The sequence below is a fragment of the Rhinatrema bivittatum genome, chromosome 9, assembly GCF_901001135.1.
Source record: "Rhinatrema bivittatum chromosome 9, aRhiBiv1.1, whole genome shotgun sequence".
NCBI classification, from domain to species: domain Eukaryota; kingdom Metazoa; phylum Chordata; class Amphibia; order Gymnophiona; family Rhinatrematidae; genus Rhinatrema; species Rhinatrema bivittatum.
Genome location: NC_042623.1, coordinates 266,459,448 through 266,483,762, shown reverse-complemented (window position 1 = coordinate 266,483,762; position 24,315 = coordinate 266,459,448). Strand labels below are relative to the sequence as shown.

The 24,315-nt window shown below is 44.4% G+C and overlaps 1 protein-coding gene across 5 annotated transcripts; it reads left to right on the top strand.

Moving 5' to 3' along the window:
* The first annotated feature begins 1,026 nt into the window (after window positions 1–1,026).
* Window positions 1,027–23,078, top strand: NRROS (negative regulator of reactive oxygen species). 5 transcript variants are annotated; one of them, XM_029616508.1, is made up of 5 exons: window positions 1,199–1,231; window positions 5,968–6,041; window positions 13,026–13,196; window positions 13,491–13,614; window positions 20,171–23,078. In XM_029616508.1, exons 3-5 carry the CDS (start codon window positions 13,189–13,191, stop codon window positions 22,142–22,144), a joined length of 2,106 nt encoding a protein of 701 aa, XP_029472368.1. In that variant the 5' UTR covers window positions 1,199–1,231; window positions 5,968–6,041; window positions 13,026–13,188; the 3' UTR covers window positions 22,145–23,078. The 5 variants fall into 5 exon arrangements, with proteins under 5 accessions (XP_029472366.1, XP_029472367.1, XP_029472370.1 ...); XM_029616506.1 differs by lacking the exon at window positions 13,026–13,196 and having other exon boundaries at window positions 1,027–1,231; XM_029616507.1 differs by lacking the exon at window positions 5,968–6,041 and having other exon boundaries at window positions 1,073–1,231.
* Window positions 23,079–24,315: the final 1,237 nt, after the last annotated feature.

Sequence of the window (24,315 nt, the reverse complement as noted above, 5' to 3'; positions counted from 1 at the left end):
ATGTGGGCAAAATGCATGTTAAACAGCACAGCCGAGTGCACTTTACAGAAGTGGCCCGACAGCGTGCAGGCTGGAAAGTGTGCGCAGAAACCTTTGGCATAGGCTGAGCACAAATTCTAACTAGGGAAAGTCCTGACTGCTGAACAAAAATGATGCTTTGTGGACAAATGTTTTCTGCACATAAATCTTGTTTTATATACACATCTGTGGGTAAAACTGTGCACATCTTATTACATCAGAGCCTATGCACATACCTGAAATAGAAATTACAACACTAGGTCTGAAATTAATTGTATAACTCTAAGCAATGGGATCTGGTTGTTATTACGAAAATAAGTGTGTAGAACAATAAGGTGTGTAGTGTAAAGTAACTTACCCAGGGTCAGTGGCAGAGGCAATAGCCATGCAACTGAAAGGCAGAGCTGGAACCAGAACCAAGATAAGGGGACAGAGTAAGTGATTCACTCAGGGCTACCCTACACTCACTCAGTGTAATGAGGGCCCAGCAATACCTGGTCCTGAGTGTCTGTGCTTACTGTGCTGAGCTGTGCCACTTTACAGAACCTGTACCTGTAGCACAATGCAGGGTACTAAACCCAGGGCAGCCTACATGGGGCTCCGATTTCACAAAGAGAGCAAAGGAAACGCTGTAGCCCAGTTATGCACTTAAGCGGGGCCTTTCGGCTTCAGTGCAGCACGTGGCAGCGGGCTCAGGAGAAAAGTGCAGGACTCAGCCGCTGCTGGAGACCTTTTTGCTGCCATTTCCCCCTCCTAAGGAGCCACTTTGCCGGTAGGCACCTCGGTTAGTGATTACTTTATTAAAAGGTCCGTTACCGGAGAAGGGAAAAAGAAAGTATGGGTAGCGGTTCACTGCCAGCCCTGCGGCAAGTGTGAGGTGCTGGCCAGGATGACCCCTACCAGGCCAGGGTGGTAAAGCACTTGGACCTCTGCCCTTTGTCGCCGATCTCCCCTTGCAAGTGCCGTGCAGTTCATTCTCGGCTCCAGTGCATGTGACCCCCGCTTCCGTTATTTCCTTCCGCACCATCTAAATAAATCTGTGGCCGGCGAGGGAGGGAGCGAGCGAGGGAGGGAGAAGCCTCAGCAGCAGCAGCAGCCGCCGCCGCCAGCTCTCGCCCAGGGAGGCGGCAGCGGAGGCCGAGGCCGCCCCAGGATGAGCCGCGCCGCCGCCGCCGCCGCGCTCTGCGGGAAGCTCTGGGCGCCCTCCCCGGCGGTGAGTAAGCGCCTTGCGGCCGTGAACGTGGGAGAAGCCCCGCCGGCCAGAGCCGCGGAGCGGGGATCCGAGCCGAGCCACAGCCCCGCGGCTGCCACGGGGGGCGTGGGTGCCACGGGGGAGGGGGTGGCTCACACGTGGCAGAGCCCGGGAGGTGCCACGGGGGGAGCGGCTGCCACGGGGGGAGCTCACACATGGCAGAGCCCGGGAGCTGCCACGGGGGGGAGCTCACACGTGGCAGAGCCCGGGAGGTGCCACGGGGGAGGGGAGCGGGGGAGCGGCTGCCACGGGGGGAGCTCACACATGGCAGAGCCCGGGAGCTGCCACGGGGGAGGGGAGCGGGTGGCTCACACGTGGCAGAGCCCGGGAGGTGCCACGGGGGGAGCGGCTGCCACGGGGGGAGCTCACAAATGGCAGAGCCCGGGAGCTGCCACGGGGGGAGCTCACACATGGCAGAGCCCGGGAGGTGCCACGGGGGGAGCTCACACATGGCAGAGCCCGGGAGGTGCCACGGGGGGCGTGGGTGCCACGGGGGAGGGGAGCGGGTGGCTCACACGTGGCAGAGCCCGGGAGGTGTCACGGGGCGCCGGGGGAATGGCTTGGGGCAGAGATGGCAGAGGCTTCCGGTTACTTCCTAAAATGCTGCTCTGAATGAAGCTCTGCCTTTTACTGGCCCAGTGTAAGAATTACCCAGAGCTCGTCTTGTAAGCCCCGTGGGTCCTGTCCTCACTTGTCAATAGGGCTACTGGAGTGAGTCCTCTAGTAGCCCTATTGGCATGCGATAATACATTATTAAAGTGTGAAGGGGACTTGGGCCATCTTCAGAAATATTTTCCACTTTCTGCCTCTGGAAAAACAAATGTTGAAGGCCTATTATGGGATCTCTGCTTGTTCTTTCTCTCCTTAGCCACTTGTTCATGAATAGAATGAGGAAGCAGGCGGATGTACGGGACCTTCTGCCTCTCCCTTATCAACTCGAGTAGTCGGATTAAAACTCTTATCTCTTCTGTGTGAGAGCGATGGCAGCCACGCTGCCAGCTCACATCAGTTCACTTTCACACATTCAACCTCTGCACAGAGAAAAATGCTAAGGAAGGCTGGGATGTATTCCTTGCATCAGACAATAGGGGTATCAGTGCTTAATGATATCTGCTGCCTGCCTAACTTCAGTATGCAGAGCTTTTATATTTCTCTTCTTTGCTGTTAACTGTTCAAAAAGTGGAAGACGCAGAAGTAGTAAGCAGCAATACCTTGAATACATGGGATTTTTGTGATTTAAAAAACTGTAATATGGAAAAACCCTAAATTGTCAATAGTAGTTAAAAAGCAAAGTCAGTGGGAAAATGCAAATCTAGTGAAACTTTAAAAAAAAAAAAAGCTAAACTGTGGCACATGTGATATGCCTCCTCCACATGGATGTACTGGGTCTGCAGCCAAGACTCAACTGATGCTGGTTCAGTAATATTAGGTGAATACTTGCCCTGTGCTGCAGTGACTACAGGTATTTTATTTTATTTATTTGTTAACATTTTTATACTGCTATTCAGTCAAGCCATCATAGCGGTTTACATCTTATTTAAAAGATTACAAAATAGAAACATAAATATGGCCTAATTTAAAACAAAAAAGCATAAAATACAACATCCTACATAATAGAGTAACACAATATACTAAAATTATTTAAAAGAAATTAGAATAAGATATAATAAAAGGATTGAATAAAAGGTTCTTTGCCTATTTTCCTTCCAGATTCTTAAGCGCAATACCAAACAGCCATTTTATTAAATCACTGAGTGGAGAACCAGCCTGGGGGTGCTCAGTGGGACCTGGATTCAGTTCCATAGCCAGGACTCCACTCCCTGGGCAGCTGAGCTTGCCACAAACAGTGGCATCTCTAGACAGTATTTAGGGTGGTGAAAGGGGGGCAAGCCAAAGACATTTACACACATCACATGCTCCTACCATTAAATTGGCTATAAAAAAAAAAATTACAATAAGAAAATTGTGCAATAATAATAATAAAAAAAAAAAAAAGCAGCCAGTTTCAACCTCTTAGTAAGATAAAGACATTAAAATTATTCATTCAACCAATTCTTTTATATGGATACGAGAGCATAGTCTATTCCAAAGCAAGGTAGGCAACCTTTTTGAAGAGGTGTCCCAGGATTTAAATCAGGAGTAGGCAACTCTGGTCTAGCCTGATTCAGTGGATTCCTTTGACACAACTCTCAAATATTCATTTTTTGACAATTGTCAGTTAAAATATTTAAGAATTATACAAAAATATGATTGAAACTAATGTGCTTTTCTCCCACATAAAAACAGAATTATAAAAAGAAAAATAAATGTCTCATTCCCTCCCACCGCCTTGCCAATCCACCCCCTACCACAGAAACTACAAAATAGCTAGCAGAACATGTCAAATACAGAATAAAGTGACCTTAAAAAAAGCATAAATAGAAACATGCAATGCCCCTTACCACTAGTGTGAGGTGCACCTGGCATCATGCTGCATCCATGGAACATGGCTAAATTTCCTGCAGTTCCTGAGCTCTTTTATAGGGCCTGCTAACTGGACTTCCTGTTACACTGCGACACACATAGGTGACATCACATCCTGCCTAGTATAAGGGAAAGCTCAGTGCCACCTTCCAGTGCTTTTGCAACATGTCTCCTGCTTGTTCTGCCGTGCTAGTTGCTTTAGTGTGGTTCTGGTTCTGTTTGTTCTTGCCCTGCCATGTTCCAGCTTTGCCCGCTCCTGTCTGTCCTGTTGTTTCTCCCCCTGCCCTGACCTCATCCTAGACCTTGACTTCACTTTGCTCTTTGCCTGCCCCAACCTCAGCCCAGCCACTGACCTACCTTCCTCGTACCCAGCCTGAAAAGCCCTGCCAGTCACCAGAACCTGCAGGCTTAACCCAAGGGGGAGGTGGCCAGGGGTGGATTCCCGATGACCGGCCCGGGGATTTGCAGCCCAGGAGATACCACGTGGTCTGCCGAGCGCAGCTCTGTCACAGCCGCGCTCGGCAGACCACGTGACTAGAGCGACCGGCCCACTGGGGGATGCCCGATCCACTGATAGGCCAATTTGCCCCTGGAGGTGTCTGGTCAGGCAGAAGATCTAGTCTTGTGACATAGCTGCTGCCGTCTGTGAAGGACTATCGTATGCTTGCTTGTATAAACTTAACAGTGGTCCAAAGGATCACTACCCCTACTTTGTGACACGTACAAACAAAAACTGAACTGTTTTCATAACTGGCATCCGTTTTCATTACTGGCAGGCAGCCGGTTATGAAAACTGACGCAGAGTTTACCGGCGTGGGTCTTCATAACTCGGCGGTCTGCCGAGGGTTGTTTTTTTTATTGAAGAAGTACCGAAAAACAGTTTTTTTTCTGCTTTTCTGTACTTCTTCTATGTGCGCTCAGCTATTAACGCCTGCTCCAGGCAGGCATTAATAGCTGAGCGATAAATGTGCGTCTGAGATGCACATTTATTTTCTTGCCTCATTCGCATGTGATGAGCGCTATCTCATTCACTCCACATCAGACGCGCATTAAATAGGCGCTAATCCCCCTATTCCATTAGGGGGTGGATTATCGCCTATTTAACCCGCGTCCATGCACTGTATTGCATCGGCCCCAAAGACAGTTCACACCTAAATTCCTCAAATTCTCTTTTCTTCTTTCAGAGGATGTTACCTTGTCCCCCCAAGTTAAGAATTACAATTCATTTAGTTAGCCTTTACAGTAAACCAAAACACACCAAACATGCCAGGTTTCCAGCTCTTCAGGGTTAATGCAGCAATTACTTATTCAATTGCTGACAGTGATTTTAACCCAGCTCACTGGAAAGTTTGGCATTTAACTCCAATCTTTTACCAGGCTTGTCAGAGACACTCGTGGCTCAGGTCTGTACCAGCACAGGCCACTGCTGCTGGCAAAATTCCAATAATCATAAAACAATAAATGCAAGCACTCAGAAGCATTCAACTGGGCCACGATTCCCCTATTCCAGTACTGACCATGTGGAGAATCAGATGGCTTTAGCACTTCTGTGGTGCAGCGAGTTTGCCTATAATCGCTCCCTCCCTTAACTCACAGAATATACATTTGTTTGATGCACAGCTTAAGCCAGCCCTTTACAGCCAGTTCCCAAACCATCCCAACATCCAGAACAATTTTTAGTAGCTTTCTGGCTTCCCAGTAGCCTCTCTTCATTAAGTGGGTTTCTACCCATTTACAGTTTTAAACAGGGTACAGCAGTATACTCAATTTACAAATATAACCTCTCCTATTCCATACGGAGGACAAACATAAACCTCTCTAGACATAGATGCATATTCCTTGAATTAAATTAACCTGTCAAATACAGTATATACCTGGGCCCACACTTCTACTGATAGAGGTTCCAAAAAGGTGCAACCAAGAAGAATAAGCAATTAAAATTTAAGGTACAGTATTTATCGATTGCCTGTTCCAAAAGCCTGACTAAGAAAATAAGGTCTTCATTTGCTTCCTGAATGTCCCTGGGCAGACTTCTGCCCACAGGTTGTCTGGCAGGGAGTTCCAAGAAAACATATAAAAGAATTGAAAGAGAGAACGTGCGCTGTCAGTCACTGGTTCAGTGTTCCGCTGTGCTGCTGCTTGAATTTATTCTGCACTGCAGTACTACTAACAGAAGGAAACTGTAAACTTACTTTGAATGACCTTTATTTTCAGTTTTTATTTTTTTTTCCCAGAATTTTATCAGTGTTTATTACAAGAGCAAAAACAGGAGAAGATCAGTAGGAAAAATGATGCATCATGATTCTGGGTAAATATATTTGTTCTTGTTGCAATAGACTCTGATATATATAATGGAGAAATATAATTAAAAAACTGAAATCAAAGGTTTGATCCTAGATATAATATATCAGCAGGGCTAAGATCAGATGCAAGGTGTGTCTTTGGAAAAGATACACGGTCTCACAGAGATTCTTTGTGTTTTCAGCATTTGCTTTGCGGTGAGACAGCTTGCTCTCTGTCTAAAAGTGACAGTGTGTGGTGTGACACATATAAAAGCAGGGGTCAGTCTAAGCCAGTGAATACGTAGTCAGCAGTGCACTACTGTTTGTGACAAAAGTGCCTGTTCACTCGGCTGTGCATAGAGAGTAGCACAACAAACCACCCTCCCCACTCTGATCTGCTTCTTAGAAAGACCTTTGTGTCAGTGGCATTAAGCAGCAAACATGCCCTGCCCTTCTCGTGCTTTAAAGCCTTGTTGTGTGCTTGCCAGTCTTGCTGCTGCTGCTGCTGCTGCCGCCTGGTTTTTCTCTTGGTTGTACTGGGCCCTGGGTTGTTTTGGCTCCAAAAACTTTTAAAAGAGGAGAGGAAACTCCTTCCCTGTCTCTTTCTGAATGCCTTGGGATCTTTTTGTCACTCTTGCTGCTGCTGCCTGGCCAACTCCTCCTGCTCTCGCTTGGTTCAGGGTCCTGCTGTTGATGACAGTCTTTAGGCTGCCACTCTGGGCTTGAGGGTGTTGGTGCCACTCTGCTTGCTGTCTTACTCCTCACTTACGGCTCGATCCTGTAAGGCCGCGGTAGAAACAGTGCGGCAGTGTCAGGCGCACCCTTCCTCCCCGCACGCACAGTTCTCTTGACCTAGCGCCTGATACTCTCTTCTAATCGCATGCAAATGCATGCCGCGGCTGTGAAGCGTTAGGGAAGGGTTAGGCCCGCGCAACCCATTTTACTGTATAGGCGCTTAATACAGCGCCTATACAGTAACCTGGGTGCGCTGGTACCTGTCAGGGGTCCTGGTACCTGTCAGGGGTCGCACAGACGCGCATTCATCCAGGCTCCTCCGCCTGGATGAATGCGCATCTGTGCGACCCCTGCGATTCGGTGCTCAAGGCAGTCACATGCTGTGACGTCAGGCGTCGTGACGTCACACCTTGAATGCGCGTCTGTGCAGGGGTCGCACAGGCGCGCATTCATTCATCCAGGCGGAGGAGCCGGCTGCTTTCGCCGCCGGCTCCTCCGCCTGGATGAATGCGCGTCTGTGCGACCCCTGCGATTTGGTGCTCAAGACAGTCACATGCCGTGACGTCGGGCGTCGTGACGTCACACCTTGAATGCGCGTCTGTGCAGGGGTCGCACAGACGCGCATTCATCCAGGCGGAGGAGCCGGCAGCTTTCGCCGCCGGCTCCTCCGCCTGGATGAATGCGCGTCTGTGCGACCCCTGCGATTTGGTGCTCAAGGCAGTCACATGCCGTGACGTCGGGCGTCGTGACGTCACGCCTTGAGCGCCGAATCGCAGGGGTCGCACAGGCGCACATTCATTCATCCAGGCGGAGGAGCCGGCGGCTTTCGCCGCCGGCTCCTCCGCCTGGATGAATGCGCGTCTGTGCGACCCGGCCTAGATTTAACACGCGACCACCCGCCCCCCCCTGGCCCGGCCGCCGGCCCTCCGACAGGTATTTAAAAATTTTTATTTTTTTTTCTGACAGGTTTTATGTGTCCCACAGCATTACATTTTCTCGATCTCTGTATCGCTTTTTTTTTTATTGTGTTTTATTGTTTTTGAGTATCTTAAGCGGTGTCGATGGATTTGTTACTACACTCACAGTCCTAACACCTACTAGGGGGAGGCGGTAAACTAACACGTTAAGGCCGCGGCAAAACAGCGGGTTACTAAGGAGATAATATCAGCGCCCGTTACAGTATCGGAGGGGAATAGCTAATTCCTTCATTATACAGCTAATTCCTTCATTTACACATCATATACATGCTGCGTGCGGAAAGGGTTATGCGTCTGTTTTATGAAGCGCTAAGGACGCGTGAAACTGGAGACTGTATCGCTGGATCGCCTTACTCGTCTGTATTGTGCGCTCCCAGCACGTTACAGACGGGGAATCTTTAACCGCACGTTACTGTATCGACTTGTTAATAGGTGGGGGTGTTGATTCCAGCTGAATAGCAGGTCTAACATTATCCGGATATAACTTTATCCTGTTAACTAGCATCTATCTGGTTATAGCCATGCCATGCTGCTAAAAATCCATTCTAAGTTAACCAGATAAAAATTATCCGGATAACTTAGATAACCAGATATCTTTGAATACTGGGCTCAATGTAATTATTACAAAATTAAATACAAATGTAGAAATAGAACAATATAGCTAATCTTTCTCATGCTTATTCATTTCTCTTTACACTGGGTCCTAAAATATCAATACACCTCCTATCAGGAAACAGAACAAGCCAAGCTGTTATAGATTCCTCCACCGAAACGACATGCTAGAAACATACCTCACCTCAGTCACATGCAGTCACAAATGGACACTCACCAAATACAGAATAAAGGGACCATAAAGTATAAACAAGAGTGCGCAAACAAAAACTGAACTGTAAACCGCAAGAAGCCAGACTCTGTATACAGTGCAACAATGTAAAAACAAAAATACCATGATTTGTCATAAAACAATAAAATAAAAAACTATTACACATCAATCATAATAGTAAAACTATACTAATAGAACATATGGGTCTAATATTCAAAGTGCGTTCAGCGCTATTTAGCTGGATAAGCAGGACTAATGCGGCTAAGTAGCAGCCGCTGAATATCTGCCTGTGTTCAGCAACCACTGCTTAGCAGTATAAGTCCCTTATATGAGTAAAAGTTACACACACTAAAAGTAGACATGTACTGGGCTGATCAGGGGCGGAGCGAGATAGCCGCATAAGTATACTTGTATGTTTAGACACCTCAGAGAAGAGGTCTAAACTTAGCCAGGTAGACTTATCCAGCTAAATGCGTATATATATATACACGTACATTCAGCGGTCTCGCCATGCTGCTGAAAATACATCGTTACTTAGCTGGATAAGTTCTAACTGGCTAGGTTACTTACATAACCAGCTTTGAATATCTGCCCCATAAGTATTTCAAGACAGCTGACAGACAGATTATTCAATAATTAAACTAAAGCAAATTGTTACCTCAGAAGACTATGACTGTCCTTTTTCATGTAAAATCTGTCATCATAAATGCACAGTTTTTAATTGTGTGTGGTGAGGGCTGGGAAGGAGGGGGGCACCTAATATCCTTGCACTGACCTGAAGAGAATGTGCCACACTCGGACCTCCATTGTTCCCCCATCTCCCACTCATCCAGGGGGGCAAATGTTGGGGAAATGTGGGTGGCAGGTCTTAGGGTTCCCAGGAGTGTTTCAGGGTTGCCAGCTTCCTAGAAAGGTTACCACTGACCCTCCCACTCCTCGGGGATTGCTGGCCCCTGCTTTCCCCCTTCTGCAGCATTTGAAATCACTGAAAGGGTCAGCCTTCAAGAGGAACCCTCCCTTGGCCCTCTCAATGAGTTGACCTGTGCTGTGCCTTTGAGGAGGACGCCATCTCACCTCTCGCCTCAAGCAGCAGGTTACCTTGAGCTGCCCCTGCACCCGTGGAAGTGAAATTTAGTCGTAGGGAGGAGGCTGTCAGTCTTTTTGGCTTTGGGTGGAACCTCTATGCTGCGTACAAAGAAGAGAGTGGAGACCTTGGCCATTCTCTGCCTGTACGATGTGCGTCCTTTCCGTACAATGAGTGGAGCATCAGCCAAAAGGCAGCTTATGATATTGGAATAAGCAGGGAGGAGAGCTAAAGAGAGAGAGTGGAGTCACAAAAGGCATTAACATTTCCCATAAAGATATTTATTTCAGGGGCAGCTTTCATGTAAGCCAATGATTCATGACCACATGGAAGTTTGAAAAGTAAATCTACATGGAATGAGGAAATGATGCACCAAAAGTGGTTTTGTGTTCACAGATATATGAGATAGACAATGTGTGTGTGTGTGTGTGTGTGTGTGTGTGTGCTTTCGTGTGAGTACATATGTATATTTGTATATGAGCACTTTTTGTGTTTGTCTATGAATCTCTCAATCTAATCCCTCTCTCTGAAGCTGGAACCCATGTACCACCAGCAGCCATGCAGTCAAGGTAGCTCTGCTTTTCATTTCCTTTCTGTTCTTTTTTTCATCCAGCAGATTCCTCCTGCTCCTTTGTACCTTCAGCTTAGTTGGAAACAGGGCTGGGGTCTGGTGCCCTGAGCCTTCTTTTGTAACTACCCAGGGATTTTTTTCACCTGTTTTATATCCCCCTTCCTCCCTCCCTCCCCAGACAGACCTATGCAGGTCATTGCAGCGATGATCCTGGGCCACGGACCATGCACTGCTCTCTGGGTGGGTTACGGGTTCAGCCCATGCACACTGGTATTCTGCCCAGGGGCTCTGACTGGGGGGGGGGGTAATCTCACTGAGGTCTACACTGGGGGCTACCTGAGGGGCTTATCCTATATAAACACCCACAATTACTGGGGTTATACCTGGGGGCTTGAACCCAGGAGCTTATCCTCTGCACAAATAGCCACACACAAACTTTGATTCAGTATATCACGGTTCCAGGTGCTTGGGAAAATGTTTATTTGAGCAATAGGAGGATGGAAGAAATAAAATCAGATTGTACAGAAGAAGTGATGGTAGGTAATAACAATTGCTACATAGATATAAAAATCGTACTTGTTTCCAAAGGATCAGCCTGTACCATCACATCCAGAGCTCTCTCCCCGCTCTCCCTCTCTCGCTGTCTCTCCTTATACACTTCAAATGCTTGTGGAAGCAGTGATGTTCCCTCCCTCTGCTTTCTTATCAAATCTCAGGCGCAGCTGTGTGGCCTTCATTCTCTTTCAGGCTTTAGTAGAAGTTAATAACAACTGTTTTCTCGTCATAGACTTAGTGGAATAACTAAATAAACAGACTCTTGCCTGTTTGTAAACATTTCGCAGTGCAAGACAGTAAATAGGAGTTCACTCAGAGGTTGGCCTGTGGCCTTCAACCTAGTCTGTGTCTGGCTGAAAACGCTGAATCCATAGCACCTACCCTCTGTATACATTCTCAGCAAAAGTAACAAAAAATGACTCCAACGGGGCGCGGGGACAGGAATGCTGCCACTGGACTTGTCTTACAAGGGAGTTTTTCTCCCCTTGTGAACAGTCCTCTCCCTCTTGCCTTACCCTATCAGGTTTCTGCTGAGGTCACCAGAGAACAGTTTCCTATATTCATGACCCTCTTGTTGGCTGCTTGCAACTATTTAGCAGATCCACAGTAGTGTGCAGTCAACCCCTGTGATCTGCAGCGATGACTCTCCAGCAGAAGGGGATACTGTCCATAATCTGGAGACCTTCTAAAGCCCATTGTCACGAACCCAAAGCAAACTAGAAGGAGATATTAAATGGTTACAATATACTGTTTCTTTATACACTGTGTGAAATGTTGTAGAATTGCTATGTAAATACTCTGGGGCCGATATAATAAGACCCACGCTGAAATTGGCGCTATTTTTCTGTGCATAATTTTTTAGCACTTTCGGCAAATGCAAGTGGGTCTTTGGAATGTAAAAAGGGGACAGCATGCAAATGAGATATGCGCAAAAAAACAAACAAACAAACTGTGGAATACCTAAAACATGCACCAATAACCTGCATAAAAACCCTGATGCAGAAAGCCACAGGAAAACAGGCACTAAAAATAAGTGTTAATGGAAAAATGTTGCAGACTCATTTCTAACTATTTCAGGCTATTACTATTCAAAAATAAATTGTTTCAGCTCCTTCTGCTTTGGCCCTTTTACTCCATTGCTGGCATTGTTTTGGTTGTATGTTTGTGCAGCCTCTTCAGCATAGATCAGCCCCACCGGGAGAGATCAGGAGCTGGGGCAGATGGACTGGTGATCTCTGGGGGCTACAGACGAGCACTGACACTGCCCAGAGCCACAGCATTGCTGGGATTAGGACTGGGACCAAAAGCCTCGGGCGCCTCCAGACAGGCACTTTCACCTAACTCCTGCCCTGACCCAGGTGCTGAAACACCCACTTAAAAAACCCACACTAACTGCTCTCCCTGCTAGCAGAGATCCCTGCATAGCCCATGAATAGATAATTGCTTCCTTTACATGCCATCTGCATGCACTTGCGCAAAATCTGCTAGGTTTTTTCCCGTGGGTTTGTGCAGATGTTTTTTCTGTGCTGAATGTGTTATTACATGTATGCGTAAGATACAGGAAAATTCATGTAATTACGCACACAAAATACAGCTTATTACATCGCCTCCTCTGTATTTACTATAGTGTGGACTGGTATGCCTCTGGCAACGCTCTGGATTTGGCACTTGGGGCTGGTTGTGTTCAGTATCTTTGTGAGTGATAGGTAGTACATGTTAGTGGGGAAAAATGTGACATTCTGCAGATGGCATTAAGATCTGCAATATAGTGAATCTCTCTGAAGGAGGAGACAGAATGAAACATGATCTAAGAAAGCTGGCAATTAAGATTCAGTGCAATAAAGTACAGAATCATTTATCTGAGGTGCAGACATCCACGAGAGTTGTACTGATGAAGGCTAAGATCTTGATGTGCACCAACCAGGACAGAGATTTCGAGGTGATCATGTCTGATTATATCAAGATAGCAAAAGATGTGATACGGTGGAGTTGGAGATAGAGGGAGGCTGAGATATATAGGAACAGGCAGAACCAGTTGAAAAAAGGAGATGATAATGTTTCTCTATAAATCACTGGTGAGACCCTCTCTAGAATATTATGTACAATTTTAGATGTCAGGGTGGAAATGGTCCAGTGAGAAGCTACCAAAAGCCATAGGAGATGAATCTTAAGGACCTAAATATGAATAGCTGAGAGGAGAGGGAGCGATATGATAGAAACATTCAAATACTTCAAAGGAATAAATGCACCAGTAATTTTTTTCAGAGCAAAGAATGTTCTAGAAGATCAAGAGGTCACAGTATGAGACTCCAAGGTGGCAGACTCAGAAACAATGTCAGCAAATATTTCTTCACAGAAATGGTGGTGGATTCATGGGGTCTCCTCCTGGTGAAGGTGATGGAGATAAAAACAGTAACAGAATTCAGGAATGCATGGGTAAGCCCAAAGGATTTATAGTTTTGAAGAAGTAAAGAGAAAGCCAGAGATCAACTGATGCCTACGATATTGCACCAGGAATGAAACTGAGCAGACTGGATGAACCTTATGGTCTTTATCTGCCATCATATTCTATGCTTCTATAAAGGGCGTCAAAACCTTTACACAGAGTAAAACAATCAAAATTACAAAAAAAGTGGGAAAAGTGCAGAGTGTATCTTTAAAGAAAAAGTGCAGTCGTTAACTAAGTGTAACTTTCACCATCTCTATCTCTCCACCTTTCTTTTGCTGCAGGACTGTCGCTGATGAAATGGCCTTCGTGTCTCTCTGGCTCTCTCTGGGTTTAATCTTTCTGGATCTAGAATGGAGAAACAAGACTGTGGATGCCATGCCTTCTTACGAGGGCATCTGTAAATTAGTGAGTCCCTGTCTTCCAAACTGCTTATAGATGTACACATGGAGGGCCATGTTCAGTAAGCTGGAGGACAGACAAGTTGTCCAGCTAAAGTTCGCTGGAGATTCAGGGGAATAAGCAGTGCTGGAGCACCGGGAGGTGATGGATTTGGAGGGGATGGGAGGAGTCCTGGCTGATGCACTGTGGGACTTTAGGACTGTGGATGAATGGGAGGGACCTGCAGCATTACTATTTAATATTATTACTACAACCAGGGTGACAAATGGACCCAGGGTGGGGGTGCATAGCCGACAGGGCTATATATGAAATATGGAGGGAGGGGGGTAGAGAATTAGGCCACAGGCTCCTTTACTTCTTTTTCAAAAATTGTGCTGGGGAAGAGAGGGCTGTCTTCATACATGTGGGTACCACAGATATAGGAAGGTTCAAGAGGGAGGTTCTGAAAAATAAGACTGGAGAGCTAGATGTATGGCATTAAAGGAAGATATAGACAAGATATAAACAAGCATCACGAAGACCTGGTGGAAGGAGAATAACCAATGGAACACTGTGATACCAGGGTATAAATTATAACAATATAACAGGGCAGATAAAATTGGTGGAGGGGGATAACACTATATGTTAAGCATGGCGTAGAATTGAAAAGGATAAAGGTTATGCAGGAATCAAACTGCACTTGAATCTTTATGGATAGAAATTCTAACTGTAAAATGGAAGAGTATAGTAGTGGGGGATATAACTACTTCACTGGACAGGATGAGGAAGCAGACTGTAAAATGCTAAAAGAGATTGGACTGGCTAGTAAAGTGGGCAACACAGTAATACTGGGAGATTTCAATTATCCAAGTATTGATTGGGTAAATCACATCAGAACATATAAGGGAAGTAAAGTTCCTAGATGTCGTTTATGACTGCTTTATGGCAGCTATTGGTCATAGAATCAATGAGAGGGGATGTACTATTTTAGATCTTGTTCTCAGTGGAATGTAGGACCTAGTGCAAGAGAGAAAGGTGATGGATTCACTTGGCAACACTGATCATAATGTAATAATATTAAATATAATAACTGGAGAGCGAATACTAAGGAAAACTGATCATAATGTAATAATATTAAATATAATAACTGGAGAGCGAATACTAAGGAAAACTGATCATAATGTAATAATAGTTAACATAACTGATGAGCAAATACTAAGGAAAACTACTACAGTAGCATTTAATTGAAGTGCCTAAATTAAATAAATGAACTATAAAAAGGGAGACTATGTTAAAATGCAGAAATGTATTAGAAAATGTCATGGTCAGTGAGGGTTTGCACTGAGGTATGATTGGCACTGCCTGGTAAGTGAACCCACTAGGCCCACCCTGTCAGGGATGAAGGCTAGTCTTCACCTCTGACAACTCCTTTCCCTGCAGGCCAGGGGTCGCGGCAGGCAGCGTACAAGCAAGGTCGAGAAATAAACAGGGAACACGCACAAGAGATCAGACTGGAAGATAAGGAGGCAGAGGGGACAGAGTAGAAAGCAGGGAGTGGGTCAGGTGAAGCAGAAATAGGTACAAGGCCAGGGAACAGAGGCAAGAAGGAGCAAGGAAGGAAGACGAGGCTGGATCCAAGGCAAGGCAAAATCAGGCTGGTCAGGCAGGAGCAGGAACTGGAGTGTAGGTCAGATCAGGCGCAGGAATGAAGGCAGGATCAGAAACAACATGTTTTGTGGCAAGGCAGGTGGACCTGTTGCAGATGTGGGGCTGCTTGCAAAGGGCTTCCTTATATACTCATGCAGGATGTGATGCTCCTCAAATAGCACCACAGGAAGTCCTTGCTGGAGGACTTATAAAAAGAGTCCAGATCTATAGGAAGTTCATCCATGTACTTTGGATGCAGCATGATGTCAGAGGCGCTCCAGGTTAAAGGTGAGGGGCTTTACAGAAAAAATGTTTTAAATCACTATCCTTTATTTATTTATTTATTTATTTATTCATTCCATTTTATATTCTGCTGTTTCCATTTGTTCAAGGCGGTTTATAGTTTATACATATATACTCTATTGCATATAATCATAAAACAATAACATAAAACAATGACAACATAGTAACATACAATAATTAAAATATAATACAAATATATATATAAATTGCACTATCGATGTTACCAGCAAATAATTATGGAGTCTGCATAAGCCTTGGCAAAGAAGAAAGCCTTTGATTTCTTCTTAAACCTCAAGTAATTTTCTTCCTGTCGTATTGCTAAAGGTAAATTATTCCATAACATTAGAACTGCCAACGAAATAAATGAGAAGATGAAACAATACACAAGTTCTGATTTGCTGATCGCAAATTACGCACTGGATCATATGATGAAAGCTTACTAGTAAGACAATACTCATCAGTAAATAATGATTTATGTGCCATGGTTAGAACTTTAAACTGAATTCTATCAGAAATTGGCAACCAATGTAATTTCTTCCGATATAAAATCAAACTAGTCCCCCATGGTAAACCAAATATTGCTTGAATAGTAGCATTTTGAACCAATTCTAATACTCTAATTAATTTCTTTGGAAGTCCCATCCTTGAGGCCCAGATGAAATGTGCTCCATGAATTAAAGGCAAAAGGAAAGTCAAACTGTCAGCGTAATTTAATGAAAGAAGCAATTAAAGCCAAAAGGATATCATTCATAAAATTGAAAACAGACCTAAATGAGGAAAATAGGGAAGAACATAAGCACTGGCAAGTTAGATGTAAAAAAGCTATTAAGCAGGCAAAGAGAGAATTTGAAAGTAAACTTGCCATAGAGGTAAAAAAGAGTAATAAAACACTTTTCAAGTCCATTGAAGCAAAAGGCCTGTGAGGGAATCAGTGGGGCTGCTAGATGATCAAGCGATAAAATGGCTGGTCAGGGAGGCCAAGGAAATAACAGAAAAACTAAATTAATTTTTTTCTCTGTCTTTACTGAGGAAGATGTTGGGGGTCATACCCATACCAGAAACATTTTTTGATGACGACTCTAAACGACTAAACAAGATTACTGTGAAACTGGAGGATGAAATAAATCAGATTGGTGACTAAAGAATAACAAATCATTGGGACCACATGGTATTCGCCCAAGAGTTCTGAAAGAACTCAAACATGAACTTATGACCTGTTTCTGGTGATTGGCAACCTATTATTTAAAACAGCTACAGTACCAGAAAACTGGAGGGTGGCCAACGTGCTGCCAATTTTTAAAAAAAGGGTCCTGGGAAATCTAGGAAAATAGGCCAGTGAGCCTGATGTCAGTGCCGGACAAAATGGTAGAAGCTATTCTTCCAAACAAAATTACAGACCCATAGATAGACCTGGTTTAATGGGGGAGAGTCTGCATGTTTTTTGCAAAAGGAAGTCTTACCTTACTGATTGACTAGATTTTTTTTGAAGGTGCAAATAAACATGTGGATAAAGGTGAGCCGGTGTATATAGTGTAGTTTGAATTTCAGAAGGCATTTGACAAAGTCCCTCATGAGAGATTCCTCAGAAAAATGGGAGGTCATGGGATCAGAGGCAATATCGTGTTCTGGATTGGCAAGTGGATAAAAGACTGGAAACAGAGGGTAGGACTATATGGTCAGCTTTCCAAATGAAGAAAGGTTGTTAGTGGAGTGCCCCAGGGGTCTGTTTTGGAATCTGAGCTATTTAGCATATTCATAAATGATCTGGAGAAAAGAACACCAAGTGAAGTGACCAGATTTGCAGATGACACAAGATTGTTTAGAGTCAAGAAAACAGCAGTAGATTGTGAAAAATTGCAGAAGGATCATTTGAGCCTAGGAGACAGGGTATCTTCTAAATGGCAGATGCCCTTTAACAAAAACAAGTGAAAGGTGATGCACATAGGTAAAAATAATTACAACTATAGGTAGGCATTGTTGGGTTCCATGTTAGGCGGCAGTCAAAAAAACACGGAGAATATCATAATGCTTTTATATAGGTCTAGGGTGCGGCCACACCCTGAGCATTGTGTGCAGTTTTGATTGCCCTATCTCAAAAAAGACATAGCAGACATTGAAAAGGTACAGAGAAGTGTGACAAAAATGATACAGGAATTAGAAAAGCTCCCTTATGGAGAAAGGCTAAACAGATTAAGGCTCTTTAGCTTGGAAAAGACATGACTCAGGGTGGATATAAAATTATGGGAGGGATGACCGGAGTAACTAGGATACAGTTATTTATCCTTTCAAACAACACTAGGGGACAGTCCATGAAACTGGCAACTGGCAGATTTAAAGTAAATCTTAGGAAGTATTTTTTCACTCTGTACGCAATCAAGCTATGGAATCTGTGGCCGAGGACACTGTGAAGGCAACATAGTGGGGGGGTTCAAAAGAGGATTGGAAAAATTCCTGAAGGAAAAGTCCATAAACAGTTATTGGCCAGGTAACAGGAAAGCCAGCGCTTATCCCTGGGAATGAGATACAAGAAACAGATCAATTGTTGTGACCGGACGAGCCACTGTCAGACACAAGGATGGACCTTGGCTTGACCAAGCATGGCACTTCTTATATTCTTATGTTCACTAAAGCTATAGAAAAACAACAAAGGGTAGCAAATGTACCCAAAAACGAGTTATTTCTGACTTTTTACAAAACCTGAATGTAGTTTACGCTTACACGGCAGCTTTGACAGAAACAGGGCTGGATCTTGCCGGGAGTGGGTAAGTGCAGCCTCCGCTCTCGGTAGGGGGAGGAAGGATCTGGGGAGGGGGTGTTGGGGTGCAGTGGGGAATCAGATGACCTGACCTCAGTCGTAGAGTGTAGTGAGAGGAAGGGCTTTGTCATGGGGGTGGGAAGCAATGATCCTGGGACATTTTTGCTTTTTTACTGAGATGTGGGGTGGTGGGATGAAAGGCCCAATAGGGCAGCTTTAATATTAGGTAAAGGAACACAACAAATGGGATCAGAGGCTTTTTAAATCTATTTATTTATTTATACCAAAAGTGATACTTACCCGGTTATCTTCAAAAGATATCCAGGGAAGTAACTAGTTATCTGGCGACATAAGGCCAGATAACTTAAAAACTAAAGCGGCTATATTCATACATAGCCAATTAGGTTTTTAAGTTATCCGGCTACATGTAGCTGGATAACTTTAAGCAAGTGTATTCAGTGTGATATTTATCGTGCTGAATATACGGGGCAGGTTATCCGACTAATCTTAGCCGGATAACTTGTCCATTGAACGGCCTACTGAATATTGGCGTCAATAACCTACCTGGCTATATTCAAATATTGCTAGTTAGGGTTTTTAGTTGTCTGAAGATGTAGCTAGATAACATTAGGCTAGTATATTCAGCGGGATGTTCATCCCACTAAATGACCGCTCTTTATGTCACTATCAATCCATTGCTCTCTCTGTCTCCACTCCCCACGTTTCATCTTGTTAGTTTTCCTGTCTCTGAACTGTCCATTAAAACTTCTTCAAAACTCTGTTGCATGCCTAAATATTGCTGTTCTGCTGTGAGCTCTGTATTAGCTCCCTATTAAGTACTGTACCTTCTTTAAAATTTTGACTCTCACTTATAAATGCATCCATAGCCGTTCTTCCATCTACATCTCTGCTCACAAACACACACTTTCTTCTCTGTCCCTTGCACCAGAAAAGTAACTTTGCACTCCTGAGCTTACTTTTTCCTGGTATCTTTCTTCTGGAACGAGCTTCCCTTTCATGTTCACACTGCCTCCTCCTCTTTGCCTGTTGGATCAGACTCAGAAGCCATCTAATCCAACTTCACTTTCCCTGATGATTCATATTTTTGTCTAATAGCACTTTATTCAAGTAATTCCCTTTAATTGTGAGGTACAGAGGTGCCACATAAAAATTGTAAATTAATAAATAGATACATTAACAAAGAAATAAACTGGTTAGTACAGGGAGAGAAACTTGTACTTTTCTTAGGAGTTCAGTTCTGCTTTAAAAACTATATTTCAACCAGTTTAGAAATGCAGAACAGCTAAGAGTAATACCTGAAAAGAAAGCTTTTAAAAAAGCATCGAAGACCTGGCTATTTAAAGCAATGACCGAAGCAATAGAACCATAATATATATAGATGATTAAATATAAAACCTGTTATATCGTCCTAAATGCAAAAATTAATAGAAGCTTATATAGAATGTGTGATACTAATGTGTGTTTTAAATATTATGTATGCATGTTTTTAGGATGAAAATTATGTATGTTTTTTTAATTTTGCAAACTGCTACGATCATGGGCAGTTCATATAAAATTTAAATAAATAAATAAAAGTATTCTCATATTTTTGGAAATTAAATGATACATTTCAAATGTATAGGAAAATACTAGTTTTTGAAAGTGAAATGCTTTTAGCCTCTGTATTTTGGAGTGTTTTTGCAAGCTTTCTGATACATTTTCACTTAAGATCTGGATATAAAATTGTGAAAAATAAATTAGATGAGTAGACAGCCTGTCCCAGTTCTGCTGCACTGCCTGACAGAGATCTTAGCCAGTCATTCAGACCTCTTCTCTTCCGGTTAATTTCATGTTACTGATGTGTATCTCTTAATACAGGTACACCGGGCTGTGGATTGCAATGGGAAACAGTTATCCTCAGTCCCAGAGGATCTTCCAGCCAACACTCAAGAGCTTTTTATGGATGCTAACTTTGTGAGAATTCTCAGGAAAAGCTCTATGCAACGCTACAGTGACTTGTGGAGTCTCAGCCTGGGGGAGAACAATCTGGAGTCCATTGAGTCAGGAGCCTTCTCTAGCAACAGGAAGCTTGAGGTTCTCTCCCTACAGGACAACTCTATCTTTGTAAACTGCCCCGTAACAGCAGTTGCCCTTCAGTCACTGCCAGCTCTAAAGAAACTGGACTTATCAGGAAACTATCTCACTGAGGACATGGTAGGCACTCTGCTTCAGAACCTATCATCCTTGGAGTCCTTGTCCCTGGCCAGGAACATCATCATGAGGTTGGATTCTACAGTTTTTGAGAGCTTGGGCCAGCTTCGGGAGCTGAACCTAGAGAGCAATTACATCTATGAAATTGAAGATGGAGCTTTTGAAAACTCATGGAGACTGCAGAGACTTAATTTGGCCTATAATCACATACCCTGCATTGTAAACTTTGATCTGACCAAACTTCAGGTACTCAATGCCAGCTACAACAGCATTGAATGGTTTCTGACTGAGGAATCCAATGCTGACTTTGAGCTTGAGACACTGGATCTCTCCCACAATCAGCTCCTGTTCTTCCCGCTCTTGCCCAAGCTCAGCAAATTGCGCTCCCTGTTGCTGTCAGATAATGAAATGAACTTTTATGCCAATATCTCAAATGCCACAACGTCCAAGGATGGCTTAGTAAAATTTATCTTCATAAGTAACAATGTTACCAATGTTACTTCTGTTAATCTCTGGGAGGAGGTCATTCTGGGGAACTTCTCCTCCCTAAACTTTCTGGACATGAGCAGGAACCAGTTTCGGTACCTGCCTGATGGATTCCTCGCAGGCATGACCTCCTTGTTGCACCTAAAACTTAATCAGAACTGCTTTCAGATCATTAACTTAAGTGAGAGGGAACTCCCAGCTACTCTTACTGAGCTGGATGTTAGCCAGAACCAGCTCTTAGAGCTTCAGGTGGACCCCTTTTCAAAAAGTATCCTTCCTAATCTTCAGTTCTTCAATTTGAGTGCCAACAGGTTGAAAAGGATGCCATCTGAAATCTTTGCCCAACTGAACAGCATCACTACAGTTGATCTCAGTCATATCCAACTTAGTCTCTGTCCCAAGCAAAACAAGGCAGGTAGGGTTGGGGATGGAATCTGTGTAGATTTCAGGAATGTCACATCCTTGAGGTATCTGTACTTGTCAGGGTGCGATCTGGAACCAGTGTCCGACCATGCTTTTAAGGGCACTTCACTAATTCAGTTAGACCTCTCAAACAACAAGAAAGTATTGTCAAGGGGCATGCGCCCACTACAGGTACTTGCCTTATCATTGCAGTCTTTATCTCTCAGAAACATTGATCTTTCTACCTCTGCAGCGGTTGACTTCTCTAAATTTCAGAAATTGGTAGCATTGGATCTGTCTGGAAACTCCCTGACCAGCTTTCCTAGTTCTTTGAACAACTTGGCACTCCGCACCTTGGATCTTCGGAAGAACCATATCTCCTTTCTTCCACAGCTAATAGCTCAGCAGCGACTTGGGAAGAATCTTCATGTTATCTACCTCAGCCAGAACCCATATGACTGTTGTAAACTGGACTGGTTGAATTCCCTCCAAGGGCTCATGACAGTACACATTGCTGACAGAGCGCTGATCACTTGCAACTTTTCATCCAACACTGTGTCTGTAGTGGAACTCCCCAAGTCTGTCATCCAGAGCTGCCTGTGGATGACAGCAGACACTACCTTGTTATACTTGGTGCTCATCCTTCCGACATCACTAACCCTCTTGGTGGCCTTCATTATTCTATTTTTAATGGTTAAACAGAAGCTTTTTAAAATGGTAAAATCTAGATGGAGAGGATCTAGCAACTATTGATTTTATAATAATAACAGGGGCCAATAAACTACAGGCATACTTTGACCTGCAGTGCAGACGAGATGCAGAATTAGCAATACTGCTCAGTTGGTTCACAGCATCTAAAGGTTAATGTCCATTTAAGGAAGGTGGCTGGAAAATGGTTTGTGCCCTCTGGTGCTGCACTATTATGTTTCAAGAGCAGATCTCCTCAGGATGTGAGAGAGAGGTCAACCAACAAAAGTAGGATCCTACTGTAGCAAAAAACCTCAAGCTCTGGAACAGGAGTCAGAAATCTGAACATCTTTTCCTGGTTCACCACTGGCACCCGGGTACTTAGATCAGCCAGTCCAAGATCGTTAACCAGATCCAAAAGCCAGAATGGCCATTTCAGCTATAGGAAGCACTTTTTGCATCTTGAGCTGACTGTGTTCCAGGTACCCAAATGCCATTCTGTGACCCTGAATACCTGAAACAGGTAGCCAGAAACATTCTGCTTTTTGCTTATTCCAAGAAAGTGGGGGAATGTTTTCTGGAGTTCAGCTCAGGTATGGTTTATTGCCTAAGGAAAGAGACTGTAACAGCAGAATGCTGAGGTGAGGGAGAGAAGGAAAAGGGCTTTCCTCCGAGCTACTCAGGTGCTGTTTTTTAGCTGCAGAAAATCTGTGTGTTTGGCAAACGGAAACATTACATGAGAGCGGGGAGAAAATAAGGTGAATGGCAAAGAACTCTCAAAATACTAAAAAACAAGGGCCAAATGTGATGAAGCCCGCCTGCGCAAAAACGGGGGGATACACGCGTGGCTGGGCCGTGTGCGCACCGTGCACATATTACCGGCCACACGCGGATCCCCCGATATGCTCCGACGTGCTGGGCTATGTGAAAGGGGTGGGGCGGGGACCGGGACAGTGGCCATTATGTCCTGTCCTGGGGAAGCGAGCACCGGCAGCTGGCCGGCACACGTAACTTGCTTCTGCTCATCAGAGCAGGTACGTTTTAAAAACAAAACAAAAAAAAAGATAGATAGGCATTAGAGGTCAAGGGGGAGAGGGGAAAAGGTAGGAAGGATAGTTAGGGGGGATAGGAAAATTCCCTCCCAGCCTGCTCCTTAATTGGAGCGGACTCAGAGGGAACTGGAAAAAAGTGGGATCGCGTCACCGTGTGTATTTAAAAAAATCCCCCCCCCCCCGCGCACATGCGAGGGGGGCACATGTGCGTGCTGATACAAAATTGGGCATGGATTTTATAACATGCGTGTCGGCGCACGCATGTTATAAAATTGGCGCGTCCATGTGCGCATGCCGGAAACCACGCGCACATGGATTTAAAAATCTACCCTCAGCATGAGTACTAGAAAGAGGGGTAGAATCCAGAGGTAAAGCTTCATTTAAAAAAAAAAAAAAAAAGGGAAAATAAGCACGGGAAAGCAAAAAGGTATAAAAATAAAGTTCACTCTGCTGCTGCTAACTGAAATATCCACTGCAGGACATAGATGGCTCTGGCCTGGTGTCTCAAACCTGATCCTCAAGAGCTAAAATCAGCCCTGGTTCTCAGAAGAGCTGCAATGAATACTCATGTGAGGAGCAGCAAAGCCTCCTGTCGTTAGGGAGTCTGAGATCTGTGCAGGTAAGTTGACCAGGCAGCCTTTGATCAGTTCAGAACAGGGAGCAATTCTGAGACTGGTAGTAGTGCCATATTAAGTAAGAAAAGCAGGCCTAAACCCATAGATTGAAAACGATTGCTCCCTGTTCTGAACTGTCTCATTTTAGCTGCTGATCAAAAGCTGCCTGGTCAACTTACCTGCAAGGGCATCCCATCCTGAGAAAGCAGTGTCAGTAAAGAAAGAAATTAAGACTAGGAATAAGTGTCAGACTACCTGAAGACAGGAAACTGCCTCTGTGTAGTGCTTGAGGGGACAGATGAGCTAAGAGGGTTTCCCTGAGACGCATCTGGCCCAATACTTCATCAGCGCACACAGCAAGACCTAATAATTACATTGTACAAATGACAATTATGTCGTCTTTAAAGGATGACATTTGAAGTTCTTGAAACTGTTCTGTTCCATTTTTTTTCTGCAGCTATAGGAGCAGCCACATCCACACAGGATTACAAACTCTTATCCCATGCACACAGACTGGTTCAGCCCGGTCTCTGTTGACATTAAACACCCTGCATGGAGCAGTAGTGTCCAG

Bases quoted from the DNA above. Each gene is read 5' to 3' on its own strand.
- NRROS (XM_029616506.1), top strand. From the start codon at position 1,172: ATGAGCCGCGCCGCCGCCGCCGCCGCGCTCTGCGGGAAGCTCTGGGCG. The intron at 6,042-13,490 runs GTAAATATATTT...CTTTTGCTGCAG, and splicing joins ATGATGCATCATGATTCTGG to GACTGTCGCTGATGAAATGG. The intron at 13,615-20,170 runs GTGAGTCCCTGT...CTCTTAATACAG, and splicing joins ACGAGGGCATCTGTAAATTA to GTACACCGGGCTGTGGATTG.